We start from the raw sequence: 24,759 nt of genomic DNA, 5'->3' as shown, positions 1-24,759 counted from the left end.
GAAAAAACATTTTATAATGCAAATTAGGACATACAATAATCTTACACTATCATACAATGTAATGACAAGAAAGGAACATACAACATAAGATTTTGGCCTTTGTGGAAATGTCTATTTCTGCATTTAATAAATGCATTTGTGGCACACTGGTGACTATTGTATTTTTACTACTACCAGTCAGCTTTCATGCTAGAGCGGTATTCAGCTGTACTGTAATGGCAGGTCTGCAGTTTAGTTAAAAACACAGACTTTTTCAGGAGACGAAAGATGACGCTGCAATGAAGCGAGATGTGAAAAAGGCAATGTGCCTGCTGGTCGAGATATCTGTATTGTGGGACACCATACAACACTCTTTCCTTTCATACCAGAGCATTTCTTATACATTCAGTTATTAAGTACCAAAGTCTTACAAGTGAGAACATCTGTGTTCAAGATTTGGCAAAATTTCAAGGAAAATACAAAGTTAGTACCAAATATATAATATATTATATATAAAATGTGGGTGTATGATATACACACATATTCTAATGCAAAAAAACTGCATTAATATGGAGTTAAATTTGCTGACATCCATTCCTAAATAATATAACCATTAAAAAACAGGTGTAATCCTGATCTTTCACACATTTTAGAATCACTTCCTCTTTCATACATAATAGTTAAAGTAATATATATGCAAGTATGACTAAGAAATCAAAATTCACATAGTAATCTGAACTCTGACCACAACAAATAGGATTTTTTTTTTCAGTACATGTAATTAAATATATTTATATTTTTACAGTATTTTTAGACCATTCCTGAAGAACTTGACCAACCAGGTCCTCAGGTGTAACAGAGCTGTTATGTCAGCAGAACATGATCTTGCAGGAACACACCCAGTGGCCCTTGAAGTCAACACGAGTCATTCATTTGGCTCCAAAGGATGCTGCATGAGGCCCGAACAAGCTCCGGAAAGATCACCCTGCTAACAAGGAAGATTCCCTGATGACATCAAAGCTCCTACCTCAGACTTCCTTTCCTAGTGCCAAAGGGAAAGACTGGAGCAAAGGACAGATGGACTTCAGGGTCTCTGGGTTGTTGGCAGGTGGCGTTGGGAATGACCACATACAGCACAGCCCCAGCGCTGGGGAGCGGCAAGGTGAGCTTCACGGCACCTTTTGTACTAAGGCTTCTCGTGGAAAGCAAAGGAGTTGCTCCTCCATGCTCATCGCTTGGCAATTCGGTCACCACGGGTCTCGGACATGAGCTATGGCTGGGACCCCAAGGCATTAAGTACTTTGCAGGCAGAGGAAGACGGTCCCTGTTCTGAAGGGCTCGAACCTATTTCTTAGTTGTATTTTGTACATAATCTCCTTTGTATATACACATATTTGCTACATAAAATAGAATTACACCAAAGTAATGGATATAGCAGAAAACATTGTCACATATATGTATATTACCACACTAAATAATTACTAAAACTGCAAGAAAAATTTCAGAATGCCCTTTGTATTATATAAAAATATAGAAATGTCCAACACTTGTTTCATCAACTTTAAAGGTAACTTTATCTCTCATATTCTATTTCTATCTGTACACCTACATACTTCCAAACAAAATACTGCGTTAATCTGGAGTAAACACCATATTAGGATAATATCCTCATAAGACATCTGACAGACTTAGTCACATACCTCACAGTACAGTATCACAAGAAATAACATATACATGGTCAGAGTTGCAGCTGCTAAGCTGTTGGGTTTTTTCTTTTTTTTCTTATTCACTTATCTTGTTGAAAAGAGGAAGCAATTCCTAAGGTTCTTCCGCAATCTTTAACTCATGACTTCTTGTCTTTTTCATATATGCTCTGCAAGAAGGACATCAGCAACCTTGACTCCATCTTAACGCAGTTTTTTGTGGTGGAATTTCTTCTGGATTTTTTTTTTTTTGGAGTGTATATGAATTTAAAATAAAGATATCATAAATGAACTTATGTTTATATTAAGTAAATACTGTCAAATATAAATGCCTGAATGCTACCTCAAGGAAAAGATGGGAAAGTTCTTATAATTCAACTCCAAAAATACTGAATTCTATCTATCCAAATGAAGACCCAGACTTCTTTAGGGGAAAGAGGAGAATTGCAGATTTAAATTCACTATTAAGTTCCTACTAAATCAGTTTCATCTTGTTTGCAGCCATTAAATAAATTAGTACAGTGCAGAAAAGGAATTTCACCATTGATCCCACCTTACACAAAGAGAATACTGCTTAGAAATAGAGGTCCAAATCAGATACATCGTTATATGCTCAAAGCAGTAACTGATATTAATCAGAACTTGCATTTTTACTTCACCGACAGTGAAAAAAGACAATCTGCTCTCTCCTGACTCTGTCTCATTGAGAAGTGGTTAAATATAAAACAAAAACAAGGATAGCCAGATTTTGAGCCAATACATGCTGTTATAAAACCAGCAAAATCTGGTCTGTCACCAGCAAAAGAGCAGCCCTGTTTTGACATTGGTTTGGACTTTGTACAGCTGACAACTTTCTGTGGCACTTTTTACACCCAAACCTAGTCAGAGGTGTAAACACACACACAAATATCCAAATATGGGGGGGAGGGCAGGGAGGAATTAAGCAGTTTATGATGTGATATGTCTATTTGAACACGTAAGTTTTCTGTAAAAGTTCTATAGACTTTAATAGGAACAGGAATAGTGCTTCAACGCACACCATCATGTTCAACCCCGGTCGTATGCAAAAAATGTTCCAACAAGAGTTAAGGTTTTCAGAATGGTCTTTTTATATTGTTTTATGGAGTCACCAAGAAACACCACAAAATTAAAAAAATTGGTTTGCCTCTTTACGTCAATTTGAGAAAAAAAAATTCTGATATAACTAATGGATTAAATTCTCACTAACTATATTTCTAGTACCACCTTTATTACGTACTTTTGATCACTGTTTCAGCTGGTTTGTCAACTTAGTTTCCTTGTTTCAAAGGTACACTAATGTATGTCTCTCTAAAATCACTGCATTAAAGGAATACCTACAGTTAAGGCTTTCTCTTGTCAAATGTGCTTGAAGGGTAGCAGCCAACTGCATGTTATGGATGAAAAGTAGAACTGCTGGAGATTCTGCCAGTTTTGTGGGACCTAGTTTATATAAATTTAACGTCTCAGTTACTAAAGAAAATGGTTACATATGTGTAGTTTCTCTGTCTATATACCTGTGGACCCAAAATAAATATGATCTAAATACTGTGGAGAGATTTCAGCTCATAACTGAATCCTAGATTACAGACACTAAACCTAATATCACAGCCTTCAAAAGAGACTGAATCGAAAAAATATCTACCAAGTCTCAAAGGGTAAAGTGCATTGCAACTACATCTACTTCAAGGGGCAGAAAATAAGGAATGCTAAAGATGAGTAGCACAGGTAACGGTGACCACCCAGTATGTTTGCAGCATACACAAAACAATAAAGCATTATCCCACCTATCAAATGTAAGAGGGTAAAAAAATAGTCCTGGAAAATGTATCATCAGGCTCGTTAATATAATTAAGACTACAGAAATTTGAAATTTTAGTATGTTCTCAATTCTGGGGACCAGAGCTAAGACGACACCCCCTATGAAGTACTGTAAAACTTGCAACAACGTAAAAAAAAATTACTCAGACCATCTCTTGTATCTGAGACTATTCCAGATAAATGCATAGGACAGTGCACCGGAACTAAAGGGGGATATGACTGGCTGTTGTAATTTCAGCAGATCACTTCAGTCACATCTACCTGAAGCTTCTGTTTCCCTCTTTGTCAATTACTTCCCTGCCTCACAAGGTGTGTTTTAAGGGTCCAATTAATTAGTATTTCTGAAACACTCATACTATACAGATGAGGACCAAATATTTCTAGGCAGCTAGCTAGATCAAACACGTTTGCCTCAAAACACATGCTGAAGCATTAGTTCAGCTCACAAATTTAAGCGAGCTATAAGCTAAGAACAATTATCACACCGGTATCATTAACCCAGTAAATATTTTGCAATACCTGGCAATTTCTCTTCAGTACAGACCAAGACTGGTCCATAGCATAAGGTGAGGCAATGGCAAAGATGTGAAGGAGCACTAACACTGCAGACCTGTAAAACGTCTAGCTCTAGGTAGTCATTACCTTCTGGAGTACCAAGGTCTCCCCATAAGTCAGCGAGTTTATCACAAGAGTATGCATAGTTTGACCACAAAATCATTAATGAGCTTTTTTTTTAATCTCATTTAAGTTCCTCATAATGGTTTCAATGACTCCCATCTTTTACTTCTGCAAATTATGTTCTTTGCGCATCTAGTATTTCAGTACCATACAGTCTGTAAAGAACAATGAAAGTCAGAGTGAAAAGGTTGCCTGATATCCCTTAATGGTGTGGCAAGACACATGTATGCCAGGTGCTACTTCTGCTGCTACTACTAAACTGAGAGAAGACCAAAGAAAAAGTTTACAAAGGAACAGGAATACACTCAAAAAACTTAAAATAATTGTAGTTTGTTTTTTATAAAACTTCAATTCAAATATTGCCTGAAGACCCTTAATTCTTTTTCAGATCTCCAAATGGCTTTTCTTGCATGTTTTTCCTCACAGTTCAAGGGTTATTTTACATCACACCAGTTCACAGAAGCATCTGTTCCTTTGCAATCACAGACTCAAGAGTAATCTTTGCTGCTGCTAGTACCAAGGTGCACCTGCAATACTGCCAGAGTTCTAAAATTATTCAGAGTATTAAAAAAAAAAAACCAAAACAAAACCAAACCCAAAAACTTCTGCTAAGGGTGCATCTGGCATATTCAACAAACAACTTTCTACCTGGATGTACCTCTAACGCTGAACGGCCATCATTGTGACCAACTGCAAAAGGAAAAGAAGTATGCTCGTAGATAACACTACCTTCAGATAATTTACTACATATCTTTCTAAATTAAAGTATACTATCAACTATGGATGCACATTGCTAGAACGTGCAATTTTCTATAAAGAACTAAGACCAGTACCCTGCCTCCCGTGTAACCTGTGTCTGATGCTTTAGAGGAAGACAATAACTGCATAATAAACCTTTCCAGTTGTGCAATAACGCATACTGCTGGAGAGCTGGGATATTTCTGTCAGGCATAAAAAAGTAGAACACTGGACAAAGACAACCATTTGACCTTCAAGAGTTTTTCTTTGTCAAATGCAGAAAGACAAACACATAAGTGACCCTGAACAATAATTAAAGCTATGTACAAAATTTTGACTTTTAAAACAAGACGTTATGGAACAGATAAAGAAACAGACAAATGCAAAGAAAGGAAGGCACATTGAACTAAGAAATGACAAGAGAACCTTAATTCGTACAGCCAACCTGTGAATTCCTTCGCAAAAAAAACCCAAACCCAAAACTCTAATGAGATTAAAATTCTGTCAGATGTCACAGGGAACTTGATAAGCCACTCAGAGTTCTCTTCTAGAGGAAGGAGCTTAAGGCTGAGTTTAGATGCGTTTATAGCTCTATCAACAAACTTTGATGTGACCTCTCCAATATCACACAAGTTAAGAAAACTATTGGGAATTAGAGGCCTTCTTGCCCGTGTAGTCTTAAAAAAAAAAAAAAAAAACCAACAAAACAACAAACCAGACAAAAAAGGTGTGGTGTTTATAACCCTTGAGATGAACCAATATATCTTGTGTACGTCAAACTGAGTGAATTAATGCATTATTACATACATTTCTTTCCGGAGGAGCCACTTCAATGAGGAATGAACATAAGATACATATCTTGAAAGATTAGGTTTACCTGCTAATAATGCACATATCAAGAGGCTTTAAAAAGTGTTATAAATGCCATTAACAAGTATAGGCACCAGACCAGAATATTTATAAATTCAAAACTGGCATGTCACTCAGACTGTAATCAATTTAAAGAGGCACTGTGAAAGGTGGTGATGCTGCTATGCAGTAATTACTACTACTGTAGAATGAAATAGTGTTACCTAAATGAATATTTGCTCTACATTAATTCCCTTTAGTTAGACAAGTACATGAAGTATGCAGAAAAAGTTCTATTAGTCTATAAAAGGCGTTAGTGTTAAGAAATGCAAAGTACTTGCATCTTCAATTTTATAAACTTCACAAAAGGTGCAAATGATTTAATGCTTCCCAGGCTCACATAGGCAGGTCAGTACTGTTATGTCTAGTTTTCCTAGAAGTACCATCATCTCGGGGCAGTGCTTTTTGCAAGCTTGACATAGCAGCAGTTCTTTCAATGTCTATCACAGCATACAGCTCTGTGCGCCTGGTTGGAGTTTGCGGAAGTGGAGTGGTGGGGGTTTTTGGAGTCTGAGGGTTGTCGGAGTCACTACCACCTTCCAAGTCAACCTGTATATAGTTGAGCTGCCTGTGTTCTAAACTTGGACGCCTAATGTCAAAGTTAAAGACTGTTGGGGTACAGTCCCGACGTCGTGTAAATTCTACTTTATGAGCACTTGCTGGTACTGTTACATTCTCTGTATTGACATAATTATGCATTGGATCTAGGTTATTGTGGTAGCCATTCAGAGATGGGGTCTTTGGTCCTAAACTGTCATCTTCATCTCTACTCAGCTTGCGAGCTTCCCAAACAGGAGGCAAGGATGGCAAGTTCTCATAATTCAACAGTGCAGTTCTTCTCTGAGCAGAGTTGTTAATGTTCTGGGTGTCTGAGGTACTGGTTGATGTCAAACGACCTCTCCTGACCCCTGAGGCACTAGGGATTGATAACCTATTTATATTTTCATACACAAATTTATTACCAGATGGTGTTTCTCTACGTTCATCACTGTCGTACCCAGTGTCCCATTCAGTGTTGTTTGTGCTGCTGCCACTAACTTGGTCTCTCCCAAGTTGCTCCAGTTTCTCTCTTTCCATTAACTGCCTTTGAACGGGTGTTGGTCCTAAAACAAACTTAACTCCTTCAGGCTCCAGGAGAACCCGACCATCTCTGTCATCCGTACACATCTGATCTTCTTTCATTTTAGTTGTTTCAGTGTTTGAAAGCTTTGATTCCAGTGGCGCATGCACACTTGATCGATTTTTTCTTTCCTCTTGTACCCCAGTAGTGTTGACATAAGTGTGCACCTAAAAGGGGAAGGGAAAAAAAAAGAAATTCAAATGCTATTTGGGGGGGTGTGGTGTGTGTGTGTTCCCCTCCAAATTTCTTTCCTTCTTAAGTTTCCTTCTTAATTCCCCACTTTTCTAATCAAAATACCTGAAAACTAAATCTTGTGATAGCAGCTATTTAAGAGCAAAGGTCATCTCTCACATTTTGCTGAGCTGTGCTCAGCTTTGGGTTTTTTTACCTGCAATTTCATTGATGGTTTTGTTAGTATTACTTTAACAAAAGAATAGAATTTACATCCTACATTAATAATTATTTTGATTTGATGTTTTAGCTCAGTTGTGCTCTAGTTACAGCTTTTCAGGTTCTATTCCAGCTCTGCTCTGGTCAGGGCAACCTGGGCTGCTCCAACTTAGCTCATTAGTCCACTTGGACAAATCAGTGAAGCAGAGCTCTACTTTGTTGTCCCTTACCGTGACACTGACCAACAGTTCAATAGTTGCTTCTGCTAAATTTGTCTTTGTAATTTCCACACTGCAAAGGAAATTTACTGGCCATAAAAAAAAAAACCAAACCCACCACAACACAAACCAAGACCTAACACACCCCACAATCTCACCTTGTGTATGACTTAAGCAATAAGAAGACAGGTTAGCTCTACTGGAAGAACAGTCCATTCTTTCTTGAAGAGCCAACAGCCTCGTAACACCAGAAACTGAGGTAGAAAAATATACAATTCCATACAAACTGTGGCACTCAGAATTAAAAAGGAGCAGGAGTTGGCACCAGGTGCCACTAGGAAAGGCAGGAATACACCACTAGTTTACCCCTCCAAGTTCCCACCGTGGATCAACACAAGACTGAATGGGAAAGACTGGAGTAATGGATTCCTTCTCTAAGTTTTAATTCTGTCTGGATACCCAAACAGCAAAAGTAGCATTTTACAGCAGCAGGCATCTAGCCTTCCCAACTTCTCTGTCAAGCTCCACAAGCAGAAGTGTTATTTACAGCTCACTTGATTCCTACAGTGATTCTTTAAAATCATTTACTCTTCAATAACTCCAACAATAACACTTGGACTCTTCCTTAGAGGCTCCTAACAAATCCTTTCCCACAAGACAGTTCACTGCACTTTGCCCTGGTTACCTTCTCTGGTTTCCAACACTGTTTCTTGTCACACCTGGGAGTCTTCCTAAACCACACTACATTTCATTAAACTTGACTAACATTTTCATTAACAACCCAAATGATATAGAACACACCCTCTGAAAGTTTTCAGTCTATCCCAGACTGGTAGGGTTTCCACTCAGAGGAATCTCAGCAGCCTGGAGAACTGACCTCATAGAAACCTCATGAAGTTCAGCAAAAGCAAATGCAAAGTCCAGTGCCTGGTGTGGAACAACACCAACAGTACAGGCTAGGCACCAACTGACTTGAAAATAGCCTTGCAGAAAAGCACCAGGAGTCCAGGTGGATGGTAAGTTGAATGTGAGTCAGCAGTGTGCCCTTGCAGCAATGAAACCAAATGTACATTGGTCTGTGTTATCAAAAGCACAAGCAGTAGGTTAAGGACAGTGATTATTACCATCAATTCAGCACTTGTGAGATTGAATCTGGGCTCCCAGACAGACATCACCAGACTGGAGCAATTCCAGTAGAGGGCCATAATTAGAGAGGGGCTGGAGCATGTGACATATAAGGAGAAGCTGAGAGAGCGATCCTTTTTCAGTCTTAAGAGAAAGCCAGGAAACCATCTAATAGCTGTTTTCAACTACCTAATAGATAAAGAAAAGAGAGCCAGACCCTTTTTGGAGATGTTCAGCAAAAGGCTAAGGGGCAAGGGACACCAGCTGTAACAGGAAGAAATCTGATTACATATTAGGGAGAAATGCTTTCACAACAAAGGTGGTGAAACACAGGAACACATGGCTCAGACACTGTGGAATTCCCTCATCTGGAGTATTCAAAGCATAACAGGACAAGGCTCTGTGCAGCCACCCCTAACTTTGAAATTTGACCCAGAGGACTCTAGAGGTCCCTTCTAACCTAAATTATTCCATGATTTCTATTTGCCAAGTAGAAGACTTACATGTAAAGAAGCTTTTTGATGAGGATCTCATTATAAAGTACAATTTATGTGTTTAAAAATAACTACTGAAATATCATTTCAAAGAGACAAAGCAAACACTTTTGTGAGGTAGTTAACATACAGCAGAAATACATTACACCTGATATCAAAAATCATAAATGAAAGCCTACACAACAAGCATTAGAAAAATCTGAAATAATGTAAAACCTAAGTTATATGAGGGGAAAATAATACCCACTTGCTCCTCTGGTACAAGTAAAGGATGCGTTGATTCTTCACCAACAGAGGGGAGGCGTGCACTTCCGACAGAAGGATGTCTGCTGGAAGGATGTGATGAAGCATCTCCGAAAGATGGGTATCTCGGATAGCCATTAGGTAAACTTTGTGCATTGAACCCAGGAGCTGATTCAATTAGAAAACAAGCAAAACCATATTAAAATAGAACATTTTACTGTATATGAGTAAGATGCTTTATATCTTAATTTTCAATTTTCAAAAGAGAAATTAGAATATGTAAAACAGTATTAAATATTCACAAGACTCAATTTAGCTGCAGGGAAGGAAAGAGAAAGCAAATTGCAGACTACAGCATCCCCATATTTACTGGGAAACATGTCTGAAGCAACCACTGAAATCTAGGTGTATTACACACTGCAGTCCTCCCAGTAAACTCCTTATCCAACTTCTCTTTCTACCATTAACAACATGTCTCCCTAACAAACAGGGACTTATTTAGGTAAGCTTCCATTTCTCTGAAATCATCAACAACCTGGAATTCCTAGTTTCAAATATCAAGCCATCTGCCTGAGATGACCTAAAATCCTCCTGTATTTTTGAAAGGACTTCACTCTACCCGTCCATTTACTCACAGCAAAAGAAAGATTTCAAATCCACTGTAGGTGTGATATTACCATTACTTTCTTCCCTAATAAAAAGGTTGGAACACTGCCCAACATTAACATTTCTCAGAAATGCTACAAGTAAAATACGGTGATATATTATAAAGCAATTCAATAGGTGTATTCGTAAGTGTTCATAAGAACACTGCTTCACTGAAGCAGTGTTCTTATGCAATAACCAAGTTCCCAGAACTTATTTCTTAAAGCTGAAGAACTTTACTATAGCAGTTTTGCTCCCAAGACTTAGAATTCTCAAAAGAGAATCCTCAGCAAGTACCTCAAGAGAATGCATTACTGGTAATTAGCCTTTTAGCTTTAAATTAGTTTTCTTTATAACTACTTAAAGATTTAATGCAAATTAAATTATATTTTCAGCTAAGTATCACATTAAATTCAGGTATGTCATCTGACGTTATAACCATACTTACTGGTAGGTGTTCGAGGGGTTCTTGGAGCTTCCAACTCCGTTTGATGATTATTTCTTTCTACTACTGGTTCTTCTACCACATTTATGCTATTATTCTGCATTATCTCTTGCAACATATTAAATAGCTCTTCTGCACGGGCACATTTAAAAGCAAAGATTCCTATAAATACACAAGAAAAAAAAAATCAAAATCCCTTAACAAAAGAAACATGACTTACAATGTATATAACTTTCAAGAAATAGAACTGGAATCCACATAGTGAATACCTGTTAAAGAAGCAAAAATGTTAAGAAATTTTTATTGCACCAAAGCACACAAAATTACTGTGAGAACCTTTAGAATGTTTATTTAATAGAAGAGTAAGATTCCCATGCACCAAAAGTTAAATTAGAACAGAAAACTGGTTCAGTTAAGAGCAAAACTAAGTTTTGAGTGCTAAATGAAGGGTAACAAAAAAAACCCAAACCACAAACAAATCACCAAACAGGGCAAGATTTTTTCTTTTTTTAAGCTGATAAAAAGGGTATCTGTTAAATAAATAAATTTTAAAAAAAAAAAAAAAACCACTAAATGAAACTACTGTGGTGCTACAAGGTCATATTTTTTCAACCAGATTTCTATTAAATTACCATAAAAATAAGATACCTGCACAATAGGAAAGAAGGATTTAAACACTGGGAAAAAGTATAGTTTCTTTAATAAGATTAAAATGGAAAGCTAGTAGGACAAACTGTGTGAAACAGACAGTAACAAACCACTTGCTTTAGGCTAAAGGATAGACACAGAACACAAAGTTAGCAGCAATACCATGTATTTTGTGCGTGTATTGTGCCACTTTGCCTTTAAACAGCAGGGAGCGCCCCAACTTACCCTCACCAGCAAAGTCGCAGCTTTGGATTATTCTTCCATTGAAAGCATGAAGTTAAAGTTGACATGCTTGTTAAACGTGGGTGCAGGTGCTCATTTTTTAAAGTGAGTATTACAATCCTAAAACACTCTTTACTAAAAACTACCTACCTAAATAGCTAGTTCTGTAAGTGCAATTATGTTAATATGTGGCAATTATCATCATCATATATTTATTTAAGGATACAGAACTGTGACAGATCAGAACTACCAGAAATGCTTCACATGGCAGAAGTTCACAAAAACCCAGCTGGGAATATACCAAATGAGCTAAGAGGAATGACGCTCAACAATTAATATTCAGCTGGTGCAATGAATAAGCTTCATGCTTGCAACACAGCAGCTGTAGAGCTGCGTCTAGTACATTTCCCCAATCCATGATCCAGCTCAAGTACAATGGTCCATGTTTAATTTTCCATGTATTTCTGAAAATTCACGCTGGATACTTAAATCAGTGGACAAAAAAAATAAACTTAAAAAAAAAAATAGTATAGGTTCACAAGCTTTAAAAAGCTCACAGTATGTTTCTGAGAAATTCAGCTGCCTTTGCCCCTTTGTTTAAAAAGTGCTTCCAATTGCTGATTCCTTAAAAGATGAGGTGAACTAAATAGGCACTGAAACTGCAGGCAAAAAAGAGTTGATGAAACCTTGATTTTTGTTAAATACATTCACATTGTATTTAATGTGATCTGTCACACAATATACCAAATGAGCTATCATTTGGTGTATCTGGTGACACACCAGATACTTCAAGTTTTCCATCCTAAATTATCTATTAGCTTTGCTCCCAAAACACATCTTCAGTGTTTTTAAAACCTAGCACAAACTCAATGTTTCGCCATCAGTGCATTCTGACAACTTATCAATAGATATAATTTAAGATTAAATAGAAAACACAAACAAGAATACTGACTAATGTAATCAGTAAAAGTTGCTGGGCAGTATTCAGGGTATTCTCAAATGAAAACCTTCTTGAACATCTTGCCAAGTGAAGATGAAGTTTTGCAACTGTGCCCACAAAACCCAGTGTAGGTCTCAGGAACAATGCTCCATTGCAAAATGGCAGCAGAGAGAACATATTAAGCCAGATTTCTTTTTTCTCAATATTCGCAGTATTTTAGTATTACGTAAGGAAGGCAAGAAACAAAAGAGGGAGGAAAGGGTTGCTGGCTCACACAGCCTGCTTAATCTTCTCTATTTAAAAAAAGAAAAAAAAAAAGTAATTAAAAGGGAAGCAGAGAAGTCAATTAGACTCGGTGAACAATTTTGCAGACTTGCTAATAGGCCATGGAAAAAAACCCTTCAAAATAGTATTTTCAATTGAATTTTATTAGTATCTCTTTTACATGTTTAGAAGCAGCAGTAAATTAAACCTGCAAAATCAATTGAAGTGATTTTCTTCAAAACAAAGTTAATTACTTTCTTCTCAGAAGTCTGAAAATTTAATTTAGTATGAAGTATACTGTAACATTTGAAAACATCCCTATTTCTCATTACGAGATGAACTGAGAATGCCTTCTAAACTTTTCCCCCAAAAAACCCTGTATGCCCTTACCTCTCCTTGGACAATGAAGATTGACTAGCTTTGCTTATGATCAAGTTCTTTAGTGTTCCTGATTTTTTACAGTGAAATAAAAAAAAAAAATTGCAATTGCTAAACATCATTACTAATAAAAACACTAGTAAATGCTAAAAATAAAATGAAACTTAATTTCACAACATATGAACACATAAGAATTCCAACTACACACAGCTACATCACAATAGAAAGATGCAAAACAAGGCTGCGATGTCAAACAAAACAGCTATTCCCTCATGGACTGCTGCAGTGAAGAGAGAGAGAAAAGCCTAGATCTTCTAACTGGGAGCCAACCTTGGCCAAGGCAAGCATGATCTGGGAAATGGAAAGGTAACTATGTTTTTCCAATTAAAGCCACACAGAAAATAAATGAGCATAGCTGGAGTTTATATGCTTCATACAAAAATGCGTCAAAATTTGAGAATTATGTCATTGATATAAATGAAAGTGGTATTTGTTTTAGGAAAAGGATGAAACATAAGTGTGTAACTGAAGACAGTAACAGGGTAGCGATATCCAGTTCATACCAGTGCTCCAGTCTTTAAAAAATTTTAAAAAAGGAGAGTTTGAGTTCTGAGAAGATTCCTCCACAGTTCCAGGTTTCACTGCCCCTCCCTAAAAGTCAAGTCAATCTCTGAGGTAGGAGAATTTCCCTCTCAAAACCACCTCCTAAGTTGACCAGAAGCATCCACACATACAAGCATGAAGTGTTCCAGACCTACAATCCCCAAAACTACATGCAACTCAAATCCTCATTTTACTCTAAGACCATTCCTCATAACATAACTTACTTTTTATCCAGAAACCACATTCACTTATAAAACTATAGACTTTATAACCCTTGCCAAAGGACAGGCAAATATACTTTTTTTCTTTTTAAAGAAAATTGTCTTCCAACATCAAATAAATTTTCACAAAGCTTTATATGCAAAACTTCCACATACCTTGTCCAGTTTGACACCTTCGGCCACTTTCAAAAGAGAAAAGATTTGAATCATAGCCATAGCGACGGAGACAGAGGTAGTGCCATTTTACAGAGTCCCTTTTACGGGTGTACAAAATTAGTTCTGTATCTGTAAGTTCCATTATGCCAGAACCCAGTTCATTACCATCATCATCCACATTAATAACCTATAAAAAGGAAGTTAAATAGCATTAGGTAAGGACTCTTTTGAGTACCAATACTACTACTACTAATCTTAAAGTTTCACTGATGCACTCCATCTGCTCTGTCATATAAGTTGCAATCCTTAAGGTAAAAGTTTAAAAAAAAAAAAAAAAACAACAAACAAAAAAACCCAAAACCTCACCAAACTAGCTCCTTTGCTTCCCCAAACCAGAATTAAAATAATATGTAAAAGCAGTATGAAAGAGACTGCATAACATTATTGTAAAATCTGAGAAGAAATTTAAAAGTAGAAGAGATTCATAAGTCTAATTTTATTTTTTTTAAACTGGCTTTATGTACATATTCTAGTATTTCCACACAGATAAGGCATACCTCAGATAATGAGGCTCTTTCAGAGCCCCATTTCTAAAAAAAAAAAAAAAAAAAAAAAAAAAAATATTTGCTTTGTCATATAACTCCACTTACAGTTGGAAAAAGGAATGAAAAAGGATAAGGGGCTCCAAGATAAAGTTTCCTTCACATACCTGTATAGCCTTCCACTATGCTGAATCACCAGACTGTTTTAGATTTTTTTTCTGCCTTTTTAAAGTCAACAAATAATTCAAATTGCCTATGGTTATCTTGCATGAAAACATGTGTATAAAGCTTAAACTCTTAGTCTTTCTGCTTTTAAACCAGTTGGAGGTCATTTGCATCCTTTATGGAATTCAAACAACGTATATTTTCTTCCACATGTATTTTACCTCACACTACTGCTTTTAGTGGGATTATTTCTTACTTAATAAAAAGGCTACCAAAAAATCTTCCCTATGGTATCAATTAATGTTACTCCTTAAAGAGGCATTTTCAACTTGAAATCTAGTCAACTGAAAAGAATTAGGAATAGTTTCATCTGCCACTGAGGCTTATGCCAACTTTCTTAATTTTGAAAATTACATTCTTTCATCTTCTCCCCCCTGCTGCTAAATCAGCGACCCACACAAACAATAGAGAAATTCTACAATGAGAAAAATAGGAACTAGTTACACAAAGTGATGTCAAATTCATAAAAAGCAAGAAAACAGAAAAATATTTTATCCTTCAGCTTTCTGTACTGATAATATTAAACATTTCCAGAAATTCCCATGGCTTTAAAGCTCATTTCAGTGTTGCCCTAAGGCAACGCATGAATCATTTTTCACTATGGAAGCATTACATTCCTTTGCCAACTCACAGAGACAGTTTGGAGCACAGAAGCAAATCTGACTTGTGTGACCATGCAAAGGTATGTTTACTTACAGTCACTGACTTCAGCAGCTTCACGTTAAGCATGTTAAGCACATGAACAAGTGTTCACAAGCTTAGAAATTCCAGGGACAGAAGCACGTTTATAAATAAAATTTCTTCAAGTAAAGGACAAAAGTTCTCAAAATGCTATAATCAGTAGTGATCTTCAAGTAAAATCTTCCATTGCTGACCCCGCATCCAGGTTCATAATCATACTTCTCCAATAGCTCTTCCCTTATGCTTATGACTCCCTTCTTAACTTCCATAACCTCCCAGAGGCAACAACACTTACTTGGGCCCTACCAACTGAAATGGAGATGGACCAAACCCACAGGGCTTCTTCTCCTTCCTGAAGATCAAAATAGTCATAAGAAAGCCTACCCTGTCTACAGAATTCCTGCCACTGCTGGTAAGAGAGGACTTCTAATGGGACAAGAGAAACCTGTAGCCACAGACACCTGAGACTCTGCCATGTTTTAACTGTTCAGTAATTCCCACCCTATTTTCATAAAAATTTCTTCTATCACAAACCTACTCTGCAAGAAAGCAACAAAATAATTCACAGAACAGCGTATCCGTTGCTTACCTTGAACTTGTTTCGATGGTTATCTGGGACAGTTTCTTTATCTGGACAGCTACAACAGCTACCCATGACTTCTTTAGAAGACCATGTGATCTCTAAAGGGGGAAAAAAGCCAACAAAATTATTATTTAGTTGAAGTAAAAATAGAGTATCATCAACAAAACAACCTAATACAAATTGCTCTTTGAAATTACAATTCTTTATGATGAATTTTGCAGTCATAAGGAATAAAAAAATCAACATAAATATTACAAATATTTTTAAATAGTGAATTTAGATTTGGCATTAAGGAGTGGCAACACCAAGCTGTTAAAGTCCTACCAATAATTCAACTTCAGGTTACTACCAAACAGACCCATTTGATTTGTCATCTTAATTCCCATGGTAGCAGCTTGGGGAAAAACAAAACCCAACAACTTACTGGGTGCTATTCTCATCTCCTAAACCAGGGCCTTTACGCAAGGCAACTACCTGGATTCCAGTTCCGGCTAAATGAGCACTCCCTGGCTTAGATTGCTGAGCACAGCCCTAGTGACGCCCATACAAGCCCTGGGCTGTAGGACGTTACCAGGCACAGGCAACACAACCAGCCTACATGGCAATCCTGAAATGCTGCCCTGGCTTCAGCAGCTCCAGGGCTGGCTGGCAAAAGAGGGTGGAAGGTGTTCCAGGCCCGCAGGCAGCCCCTGTGCTGGCAGCCGTGCAGTGAAGTTCTCTCTGTGCTTCCAGTTTTAAATACTTCCCATATAGCAATGTACATAAAACTATGTAATTGAAGTCATGGGAAGGAAAAAACCCCACATTCAACACTGATATTTTAAAACTTGTTTTTTTTTTATTTAAGTTCCATTTGGATTAAATTGTGTTACACAGTCTATTTCATTTGGTCTAAAACAGTAAAATATTGAACTAACACAGAACAGCATGGCTAAATTAAGGAAACCAAAAATTTGATTTTTTTATATATTTTCATTTAAAGATTTTTGTATGTATGGTAAAACTTTCATAAAACAGTATGATAAAATGTTCATAGAACCAAGTCTCACAACTTGCTTCTCCTCCCTCCACCACCTTGCAGAGCGTTTTAATTCTCATGTTTCTTAAATACAAGAAAGTCAGACAAAAGAAAACTTAACCCACTTACATCATCTTTATATTGGATAAGAACTAAAATTTCCACTACACAAATGAGAAGTGGGGCAAAATCCTGGAAGAGAGCTAGCAAGACAAGAGACATGACATTAGGAATCAAGAAGAAGGAAGAACAGAACTGGTTGATAACTCTTCCTGACAAAATAGGGAAAAAATCTGATGTCACCTTAAGAAAACCAGGACTTGCTTTCTAGACAGGCATTTGTATTAGCATGCAGCAGTAGTATCCAAGTTGCACTATGTCTGCTGAGAAATAAGGTGCAAGGAATACAATGAAGAGCAGCTAACTCTTCTTCTCTTCTTGACCAGAAAAGCCACTCAAAAGACATACTGCTACCCTAGAGATAAACGTGTATAAATCTGCCACCAAACCCCTACAGAGGTGAAATGGAGAACTTAACAGAAAGGGTAACAACACGGCTTGGATTAATCCAGTAAGAAAGAGACAGAGTGCCAGACACATAGTCAAAGTCACAGATTCTCTAATGTCATTTCTGGCCATAACATGAAAACATGCATTAATTTGACAGAGCTTTTTCCCAACTCAACATGAAACTGGGTGGGTTGTTCTTTGCTTCTAGTGTTGCAGAGAGAAGCTATGCTATACACAACTGTTTTTTTGCATAGTGAAGAGAAATCCTGAATTTTATTAATCAGTCCAATCACTCTCAATTACAGACTATTTTTAAGTCTTCACGCATGCTTCCCATTGCTATTTTAACTATTCCATTTTTTTGCTTATGAATTCTGCCCATTTTGCTTAGAAAGGGAGATACAGGTAATAACACCTATTACTAATTTCCTACCCTGGTACCCCACAGTGCCTCACTACAGTAATGTTCAGATGTTGGTCTTGTTAGCCTACTAATGTTACCTCATTTATTTGCAGCTAAGGTTTTCAAGCTCTGGTCCATACAGCAGTCATGGCTCCAGATGCTTCTAGGAGCCTTCAGGCACAGATGCTTGCATTTAATAAAGCCCAGTTGTAGATCTCCCCAAACATTTTGACAAAGTGAAAACAGAACTAAAAAGCAGCATGCTGTTATAGTATCATAACTTTCTTTGCATTCAGCATAAAATAACTTATCAAATCTGTTGGAGGCAGGTGCCCGCAAACTTAAAAAACAATGAAAAAACCTGCAAAGTAGTTTGGAAAAAATCACTAGAGTTGAAAGTAGAAAGCTGTAGTATATGAAGATGTATGAAGTGTAGGCACTGTATGTCAAGAATGACAAAGAAAGGGTTCATAATCAATAATCATACAAGCTCGTTATTGCCTCCAATATATTGTAATATCAATACTTCAGAAAACCAAGAACTACAATGCTACTTCAAAGAAGAGATGTGAACCGAGACTATGAAGGAGAAATGAATCGGGGAGGGAACTGACAGAATTAAAAATCACTCACCTAGATTTGGCCATTAATATTCCCAACCTCTGCTGCAGCATCAGGGCTTCTGTCATACTCAAAGCGTCATGATGTCTTGTCACAGGACTAATCATTTGACCTAGAACTAGAAAAGTACATTAAAATGTAATTTTTCTTGTTTTTAAGATGCCAGTAGCAAAATAATAAAATTTTTTTTTTTCCTATTTTGGCAGTAATATGTCAAGTGACGTCTTCATGGCTAGGATGCATCTTAAGTGAAGTTTCAGACAAGAGACTGGTCTCTTAGAGCTTCCCCAGCATTTCAATGCCTAGCTGGGTCTTTGAAGAAAATCATCTGGTGTCCCTTTTTGCCGTATAGCCTGTCACACTGGAGACTCCACTCATTCTCCATTCACTCTTTACCCAATTTAGTGTGTCGAAATGACAGATGCTAAGCTCCCGTTATCCTTAGCACATACTGAACCAAACCACAGCAGACAAACAGAAGAACACATACAACTTACTCCCTCTTGCTTATCCTACTGAACATACACAAATGCTGACTTGTATGGCTAACACATCGCCCTTTCTCTGCTTCCCTCATGATTCTTGCTCCATGACATTAACCATAAATTGCCTGTTTTCACTTCGCCCTGCCACCCGGAATACTGTTATACTAACTATCCACTCACATTTAACACCAAAAACTCAACGGCTGCTTCCATCAGGCTAACAGTTGGCAGCCTCCATTCTCTGTAAAATTGCCAAACGAGCACTTGATGTTTGCTTTGACACTGCTTAAACTTGAGAGAAGGGCTAAATTCTCAGGAAAAAAACCTTTATTATTAGCCTTTCTTATCAGCCTTTCAGGATGTCTATGCAAACTTGTGTGAGACCTCTGCAGCTCTGCTTATCAATACTGCTGCTGTCCTCTGCCTTACACCCAGATTAAAAGCATTTCGGGAATCCAGAGCACTCTTCTGTTTTTTGCATAGATCAAGTGTAATGTAGTCCCAAACTCATCCCAGGTCCTAGGCATCATGATAACAGTTGCAGAACACTTACTGAGGAAGGATTATGCAAGAGAACGGCAGAAATTCAATACCGGTAAATGCAAAATAACACACCTAGCATGAGAGTTCTACCTGTTAGGAAAGATCAGTCATGTAGTCACGCAGTTCAATGAAAACAGTAGCTCAATAGCTACCATAAAGCACATGAAACAGAATTTTATGGAAAGAACCAGAAGAGCCAAAACAAAAATACAATGCTATTGTATGAATCCACAGTGAATCCACAGTGCACCCCCAGATGTTGTAATGTATGCAATTGTGCCTCCCCTGTCAAAAAAAAAAAAAAAAAAAAAAGAGTAGAACTAGGAATATGCTACTGGGACTGCTCAGCCTGGAAAAAGGGACCACACAGTACAGAAAAGATGAGTACGGAATTATAGGTGACGTGGAAAAGATAAATAAAGCACAACTATTTTCCAAATGCAAGCATTAGGGAGAAGTTGACATTATTAAGGGGCAGGTTCAAAAAAACTACACAGAAGTACCTTTTATACATGGTATGCAGTTAAACCTTGTGATCTAGAACACCTTGTGGGAATGAGTTCCAAAAATTTAAAGATTCAGAAAGTAATTGGACAAATGCAAGCTCCATAACAAGCTTATAAACTCAAGGATGTCACATCTGGCTCAAAAAGTCTCTAAGCTACAGATATTTCAAAGGGTCTTAGGGAATCACCATAAAATGCTCCTTCTTACTTTCATTCCATATATATTTACTATTGGCTGTCAGAATTTACTGTTTACTGTCAGAAACAGGAAACTGTACAAACCAATACTTCAAGTCTGACCCAATAAAGCCATTCTGGTTAACATAAAAGGAGGACATGGACTCCACATGAATTTTTGAGCGCACTGTCATAAGACATTAAAAAAGGAAATAATTAACAACTTGTATTTAACTTGAAACTAAAACCTAGATTTCACAAAGGTACAGAAGGATAAACTTATTGAACTGCTTGAAAGATGTGTATTTGCATACACATACTAAACAAAGATTCTCTGCTGTGCATGAGTTGCATTTAGTATCAGAAACTTGCAGCAAATTACACAACCTTCCTATAATTTATTTGCCCTTTAGAGAAAAGCTTTTTGATCTAGGACAAAATTGTACACAGTTGTATTCAAGACTTACCCATCTGCACAGGCTCTGGTTCTATGATGGCCTTACCCAATCTAGCTTGTATTATTTAACTCCGGGTTTTGGTCAGGTTAGATTTTTGTTGGCTTAGCACACCAAACCAGCTCAATGGAGAGTCTAGCAAAGTGCCAGAGCCAGCTGGGGACAGAATCACAGCCTTAGTCACCTCTGCCCAGTTTTCAGAAAACTTAGCCCCTTCGCCAACTACTGGGATTTACTTAGTTTACAAAATTCCCTTCTAAAATCTTCAGGATGGGAGAAAGGAAAGAGGGAGCAGAAAGCTTGACCCACCCACTCTGGTGGAATCTTACAGGTAGTCACTAGAAAAATAATAAAATTAAAAATTTTCACAGTCAAGCTACACTAATGCAGGTGTGTTTGCACTGGTATTTACCCTGAGATTTCTCTAGCAAAGATTTAAAGCCTTCACATGGTTTAGCTACCTAAAGTAGACTAGCCTGTTTTAGTTACCTAAGAATGATTCTTAAGTCATCCAAACAGAGTTATAATGGATAAAAGAAAGCAGATAAATTTACAGCACCTAACTTCCTTTAATTGTAAAGCAATAACAAAATTCTCCAACCGGTTGTTTCCAATTACAAGTTGGCTATTTACTCTGTTTGGGATTTTCTTAAATATTGCCCGATTGCAAAATATTTACCCAAACTTAAACATACACAGAGAAGTAGACATTTTCACAATCCCAACCCTAAAAGTTATTCTTTTCAGTTATATCTACAATGTCAAATTTAGAAGCCGTAATTTCCTGTTCATGAATTTCCTATGCAGTCATGCAAGGAGGGGGAAGGGGATGGAGAGTATTTTCTGCTTCTCCCTAATACTGCAAGGTAAAAATCCCAGGCAAGACAAACCAGGACCAGCCCTTATCCAAACCTTGTTAACAGGAGTGAAAGTTAGGAACTGCCATAACTTCACTAAGATTTATTACTCGTCTTGGTAAAGTAAAACATGTCTCTTTCCCTCATAGACTAAGCAGTGGCAACAAGTTATGCTATCTCAAAAGTCAAGGATCTTGACTGTGTGTAAACACAGTAGATGCTTCTTTTTTTTTTAAAAAAAAAAAAGTCACAGTCAAAAACTTACAGAAATTCCAACATCTGCAATTCTCCGATCTCCCCAGGTTGGGAATGGTCTGAACAACGTGCACGTTCCCCTTGTGTAAGAAAGAGCACATAGACAAGCTGCAATTGTACTCCTCCTTTCGCTCATGATAACTGGTTGCCCCATTAAAGTCAGCTCGCGGTTGCAAAGGCGATCTAAAAACTGGCATTAACTTAGTTCTACATGCTCTGGTTGCAAAATCAAACATTAACTTTGGGGGATATTTTCTTTATGCATTACTTCCTAGCATACACCTTTTAAAAATCAGAGAAGGAAAAATCCCAAACCATAGCATGCCTCAGAAGAGGTAGGGACAAGCAAATGTGCCTTGTTTGTAAACCAATCTTTTGCATATATTCTTTTCAAATGAAAGTGGCCTTTCAAACCACTAGCTGCCACAGTGCTAGATCCTCTGTAGGTCTTGCTCTCAGACCTACAAGTAGTTAGGTTTTCTGCTCTCTAAAGTGCATTAACATGATTTTAAGGCATTTTATACCACAAAATTGTACTTTAAAAATTTTTAAAAATTGAAAAAAAGATGACTAGGGCTTTTAGCTTCTTCAGAAATGGAGAAAGGTGCCTGTGTACAGGTTGTTAGTACTCAGGCTGACAAGCACTTGAACCTATTAATTCACATATTATCAAGCATATTAGCAACCACTTGATAATATTTTGATCACAGCTAAGTGATATAAACACACACTTATACTGCCATTTTTGCCTATAACATTCTAAATCCCCCAATTTAGAAGACTACATCTACTTTTTAAATTCAAATTGTCAGCATCAAACATTTTCAAAGACTGTTTCTTGTTTGGCCTATGCGATTTAAAAAGAAAATAAAAGGACATAATCCCAACCACCAGAACACCAAAATCCTCTGCACTTTTATTTCCTGCTCTTATTTAAAATATTTGCTTTAAAAGGTAGAGTAAAAGGAAGTATTATCAAACCCTCCACATCTAACATCAATTTCTGTGGAATTAAAGCAGTTACGATAAAAATCAAACCAACAGAAATGCTGCGAGTTTTGGAAGTATATTAAAATTGCAAACTCATTGACGGATAAATCAAAATGAGGAGTATTTCACCTTTGTCATCAATTTCTTTAAATAATTCTATTTAGCATAGTGAGTAGAATAATATTTTTCAAATTGTTAATTATTTTAAAAACTTGAAATTGCCAGGCACTTCATATTTCTTTTGTCTTCAGTAACAATGCAAGGATGTAACCTTCATAGTTGAAACTCTGCCACTTCCTAAGATACGTTTCTCAAAATGGGTTCCATAATCATTGTAAAGTGTTAGCCACGGCTTACCTAAACTTTGAAACATGTTAGCCACCATGTTTTATACCAACACCGAAATCAATCATTACAATTCAGAAAGCTCAAAAATTAAGTCCGTTTAAGATTATTTTTTTTTTAGCTGCACCAGCACTATAATACTTGCGTACTCCAGAACTACAGAACTGGGTTCTCACAGCTATTTACTATCAAAGAACAAACAAAAAGACAATGTTCAATTTCAAGTTTTATTACCACACTCTTTAAATGCAAGTTTTATGAATGGTTTCAACACCTGCTTATTTCTTAACTTCATAAGTAATGCTCAGATCAATCAAGTAAACAAACAAACAAAAAAATTAAAGTAACTTGTACTTGGCAGCTTCAGGAGAAATCCTTAAGTTTTTTAAAAGGAAAAGCCCAACACTTGGGAGGAGAATGGAAGGAACAGACAACATAGTGGTTGTCATCTGTACCAAGGCTAGGAAGGTGTCAATATCATAGATAACTTCTGTGAAATAAATTCAAGTTGTTGTGTGGGATGGGGGAACAGTCAGAATGACAAACATTTATTTATTTTTAAAAAACAAGTTCTCAGATATTTTCATATTTACTTTTTCAAATTGTTCTTTTAGCTGCAGAGTTTTGTTTGCTAGCTCTTTTCAATTTAATGTTACCTGATTATTAATAGTGACAACGCAGGAGACTAACCATTTCTTTTCCTCCCCATGTTGGGTCCTCTTTAAAAATTAAAGTTGTTTGGGAATATGAGACACACATAAGAAAAGATGACTGTTACTTGAAAAAGTTAAGTATTCAGCTGAAACCAGCGTTTGTGAAAATTGTGGCTAGCATGTTTTCTTCCTAAGTTCTTAAAACTTTGAAAGAACAGACTCTACAAGCTACTTCACGCTCAAATTGCGTCATTTCAATTTACATCTACCATGTAAAAGACACTTTAGCACAAAAGGGAAAAATTGTAACTTGCATGTGACTCTCCACCCCTAGAGTCATCAATGTTGGGCACTTTTCAGCACGAAGCATTCTCATCTCAAGAAAAACTGGCAATAGCCCACACAATAGAAATACAGAAGTTTACTTGAATACCTAACAAAAATTGTACTTTTCATAGAAACCGTGACCTTGCAGATATAATAACCGGTGTGAAGCAGAGCACGTTTGGCCGAGAGCCAAATTTCATCCTTCTGTTTGATGGCCCTAAGAGAAGTAGGGACCTCCTAGGAAAACCAGAAGGCTCCTGGGAAGCCTTCCTGAAGCCTTTACAATTGCCTTGTTGTGGACTTAAGCTTTATGCCAGATTGGAGCCATATTTTCCCGCAACATAGCTGAACCTCTCCACAATCTGTATCACAGGGAAGCTACAAGCAGGTTTTTTGTTCCCTGATGCCTGTTGCGTCAGCCTGTTTGAAACAGGAGAGTTTGAGGGTGCCCCTCTGTAACCTCCTCTCAGGTAAGAGAATGTAGGCTCAAACTACAAACTACAGAAGCAAATGGGAGACAATGATTTTTCTTAGGTTGTTTTCTTTTTCTAAAAACCCATAAAGTCTCCCCTAAGAGACATGAAGTCTGTTGTATTTGCAGCTTAAAGGTAGAATTAAGTCTCCA

General features: G+C 37.1%; 1 protein-coding gene across 1 annotated transcript; it reads right to left on the bottom strand.

Moving 5' to 3' along the window:
* Positions 1-6,133: 6,133 nt before the first annotated feature.
* FRS2 (fibroblast growth factor receptor substrate 2) lies at positions 6,134-16,061 on the bottom strand (the record flags this gene model as incomplete). Its single annotated transcript, XM_082490989.1, has 5 exons — positions 6,134-7,133; positions 9,441-9,604; positions 10,530-10,688; positions 13,959-14,145; positions 15,996-16,061. The coding sequence occupies 5 exons, from the start codon at positions 16,059-16,061 to the stop codon at positions 6,183-6,185; spliced, it is 1,527 nt and encodes a 508-aa protein (XP_082347115.1). The 3' UTR covers positions 6,134-6,182.
* Between the last annotated feature and the right edge of the window lie 8,698 nt (positions 16,062-24,759).

This window comes from Vanellus vanellus, assembly GCF_965231255.1.
Source record: "Vanellus vanellus genome assembly, chromosome: 1".
NCBI classification, from domain to species: domain Eukaryota; kingdom Metazoa; phylum Chordata; class Aves; order Charadriiformes; family Charadriidae; genus Vanellus; species Vanellus vanellus.
Note: the sequence above shows the minus strand (reverse complement) of the source record. Positions and strands in the feature narration are given on the sequence as shown.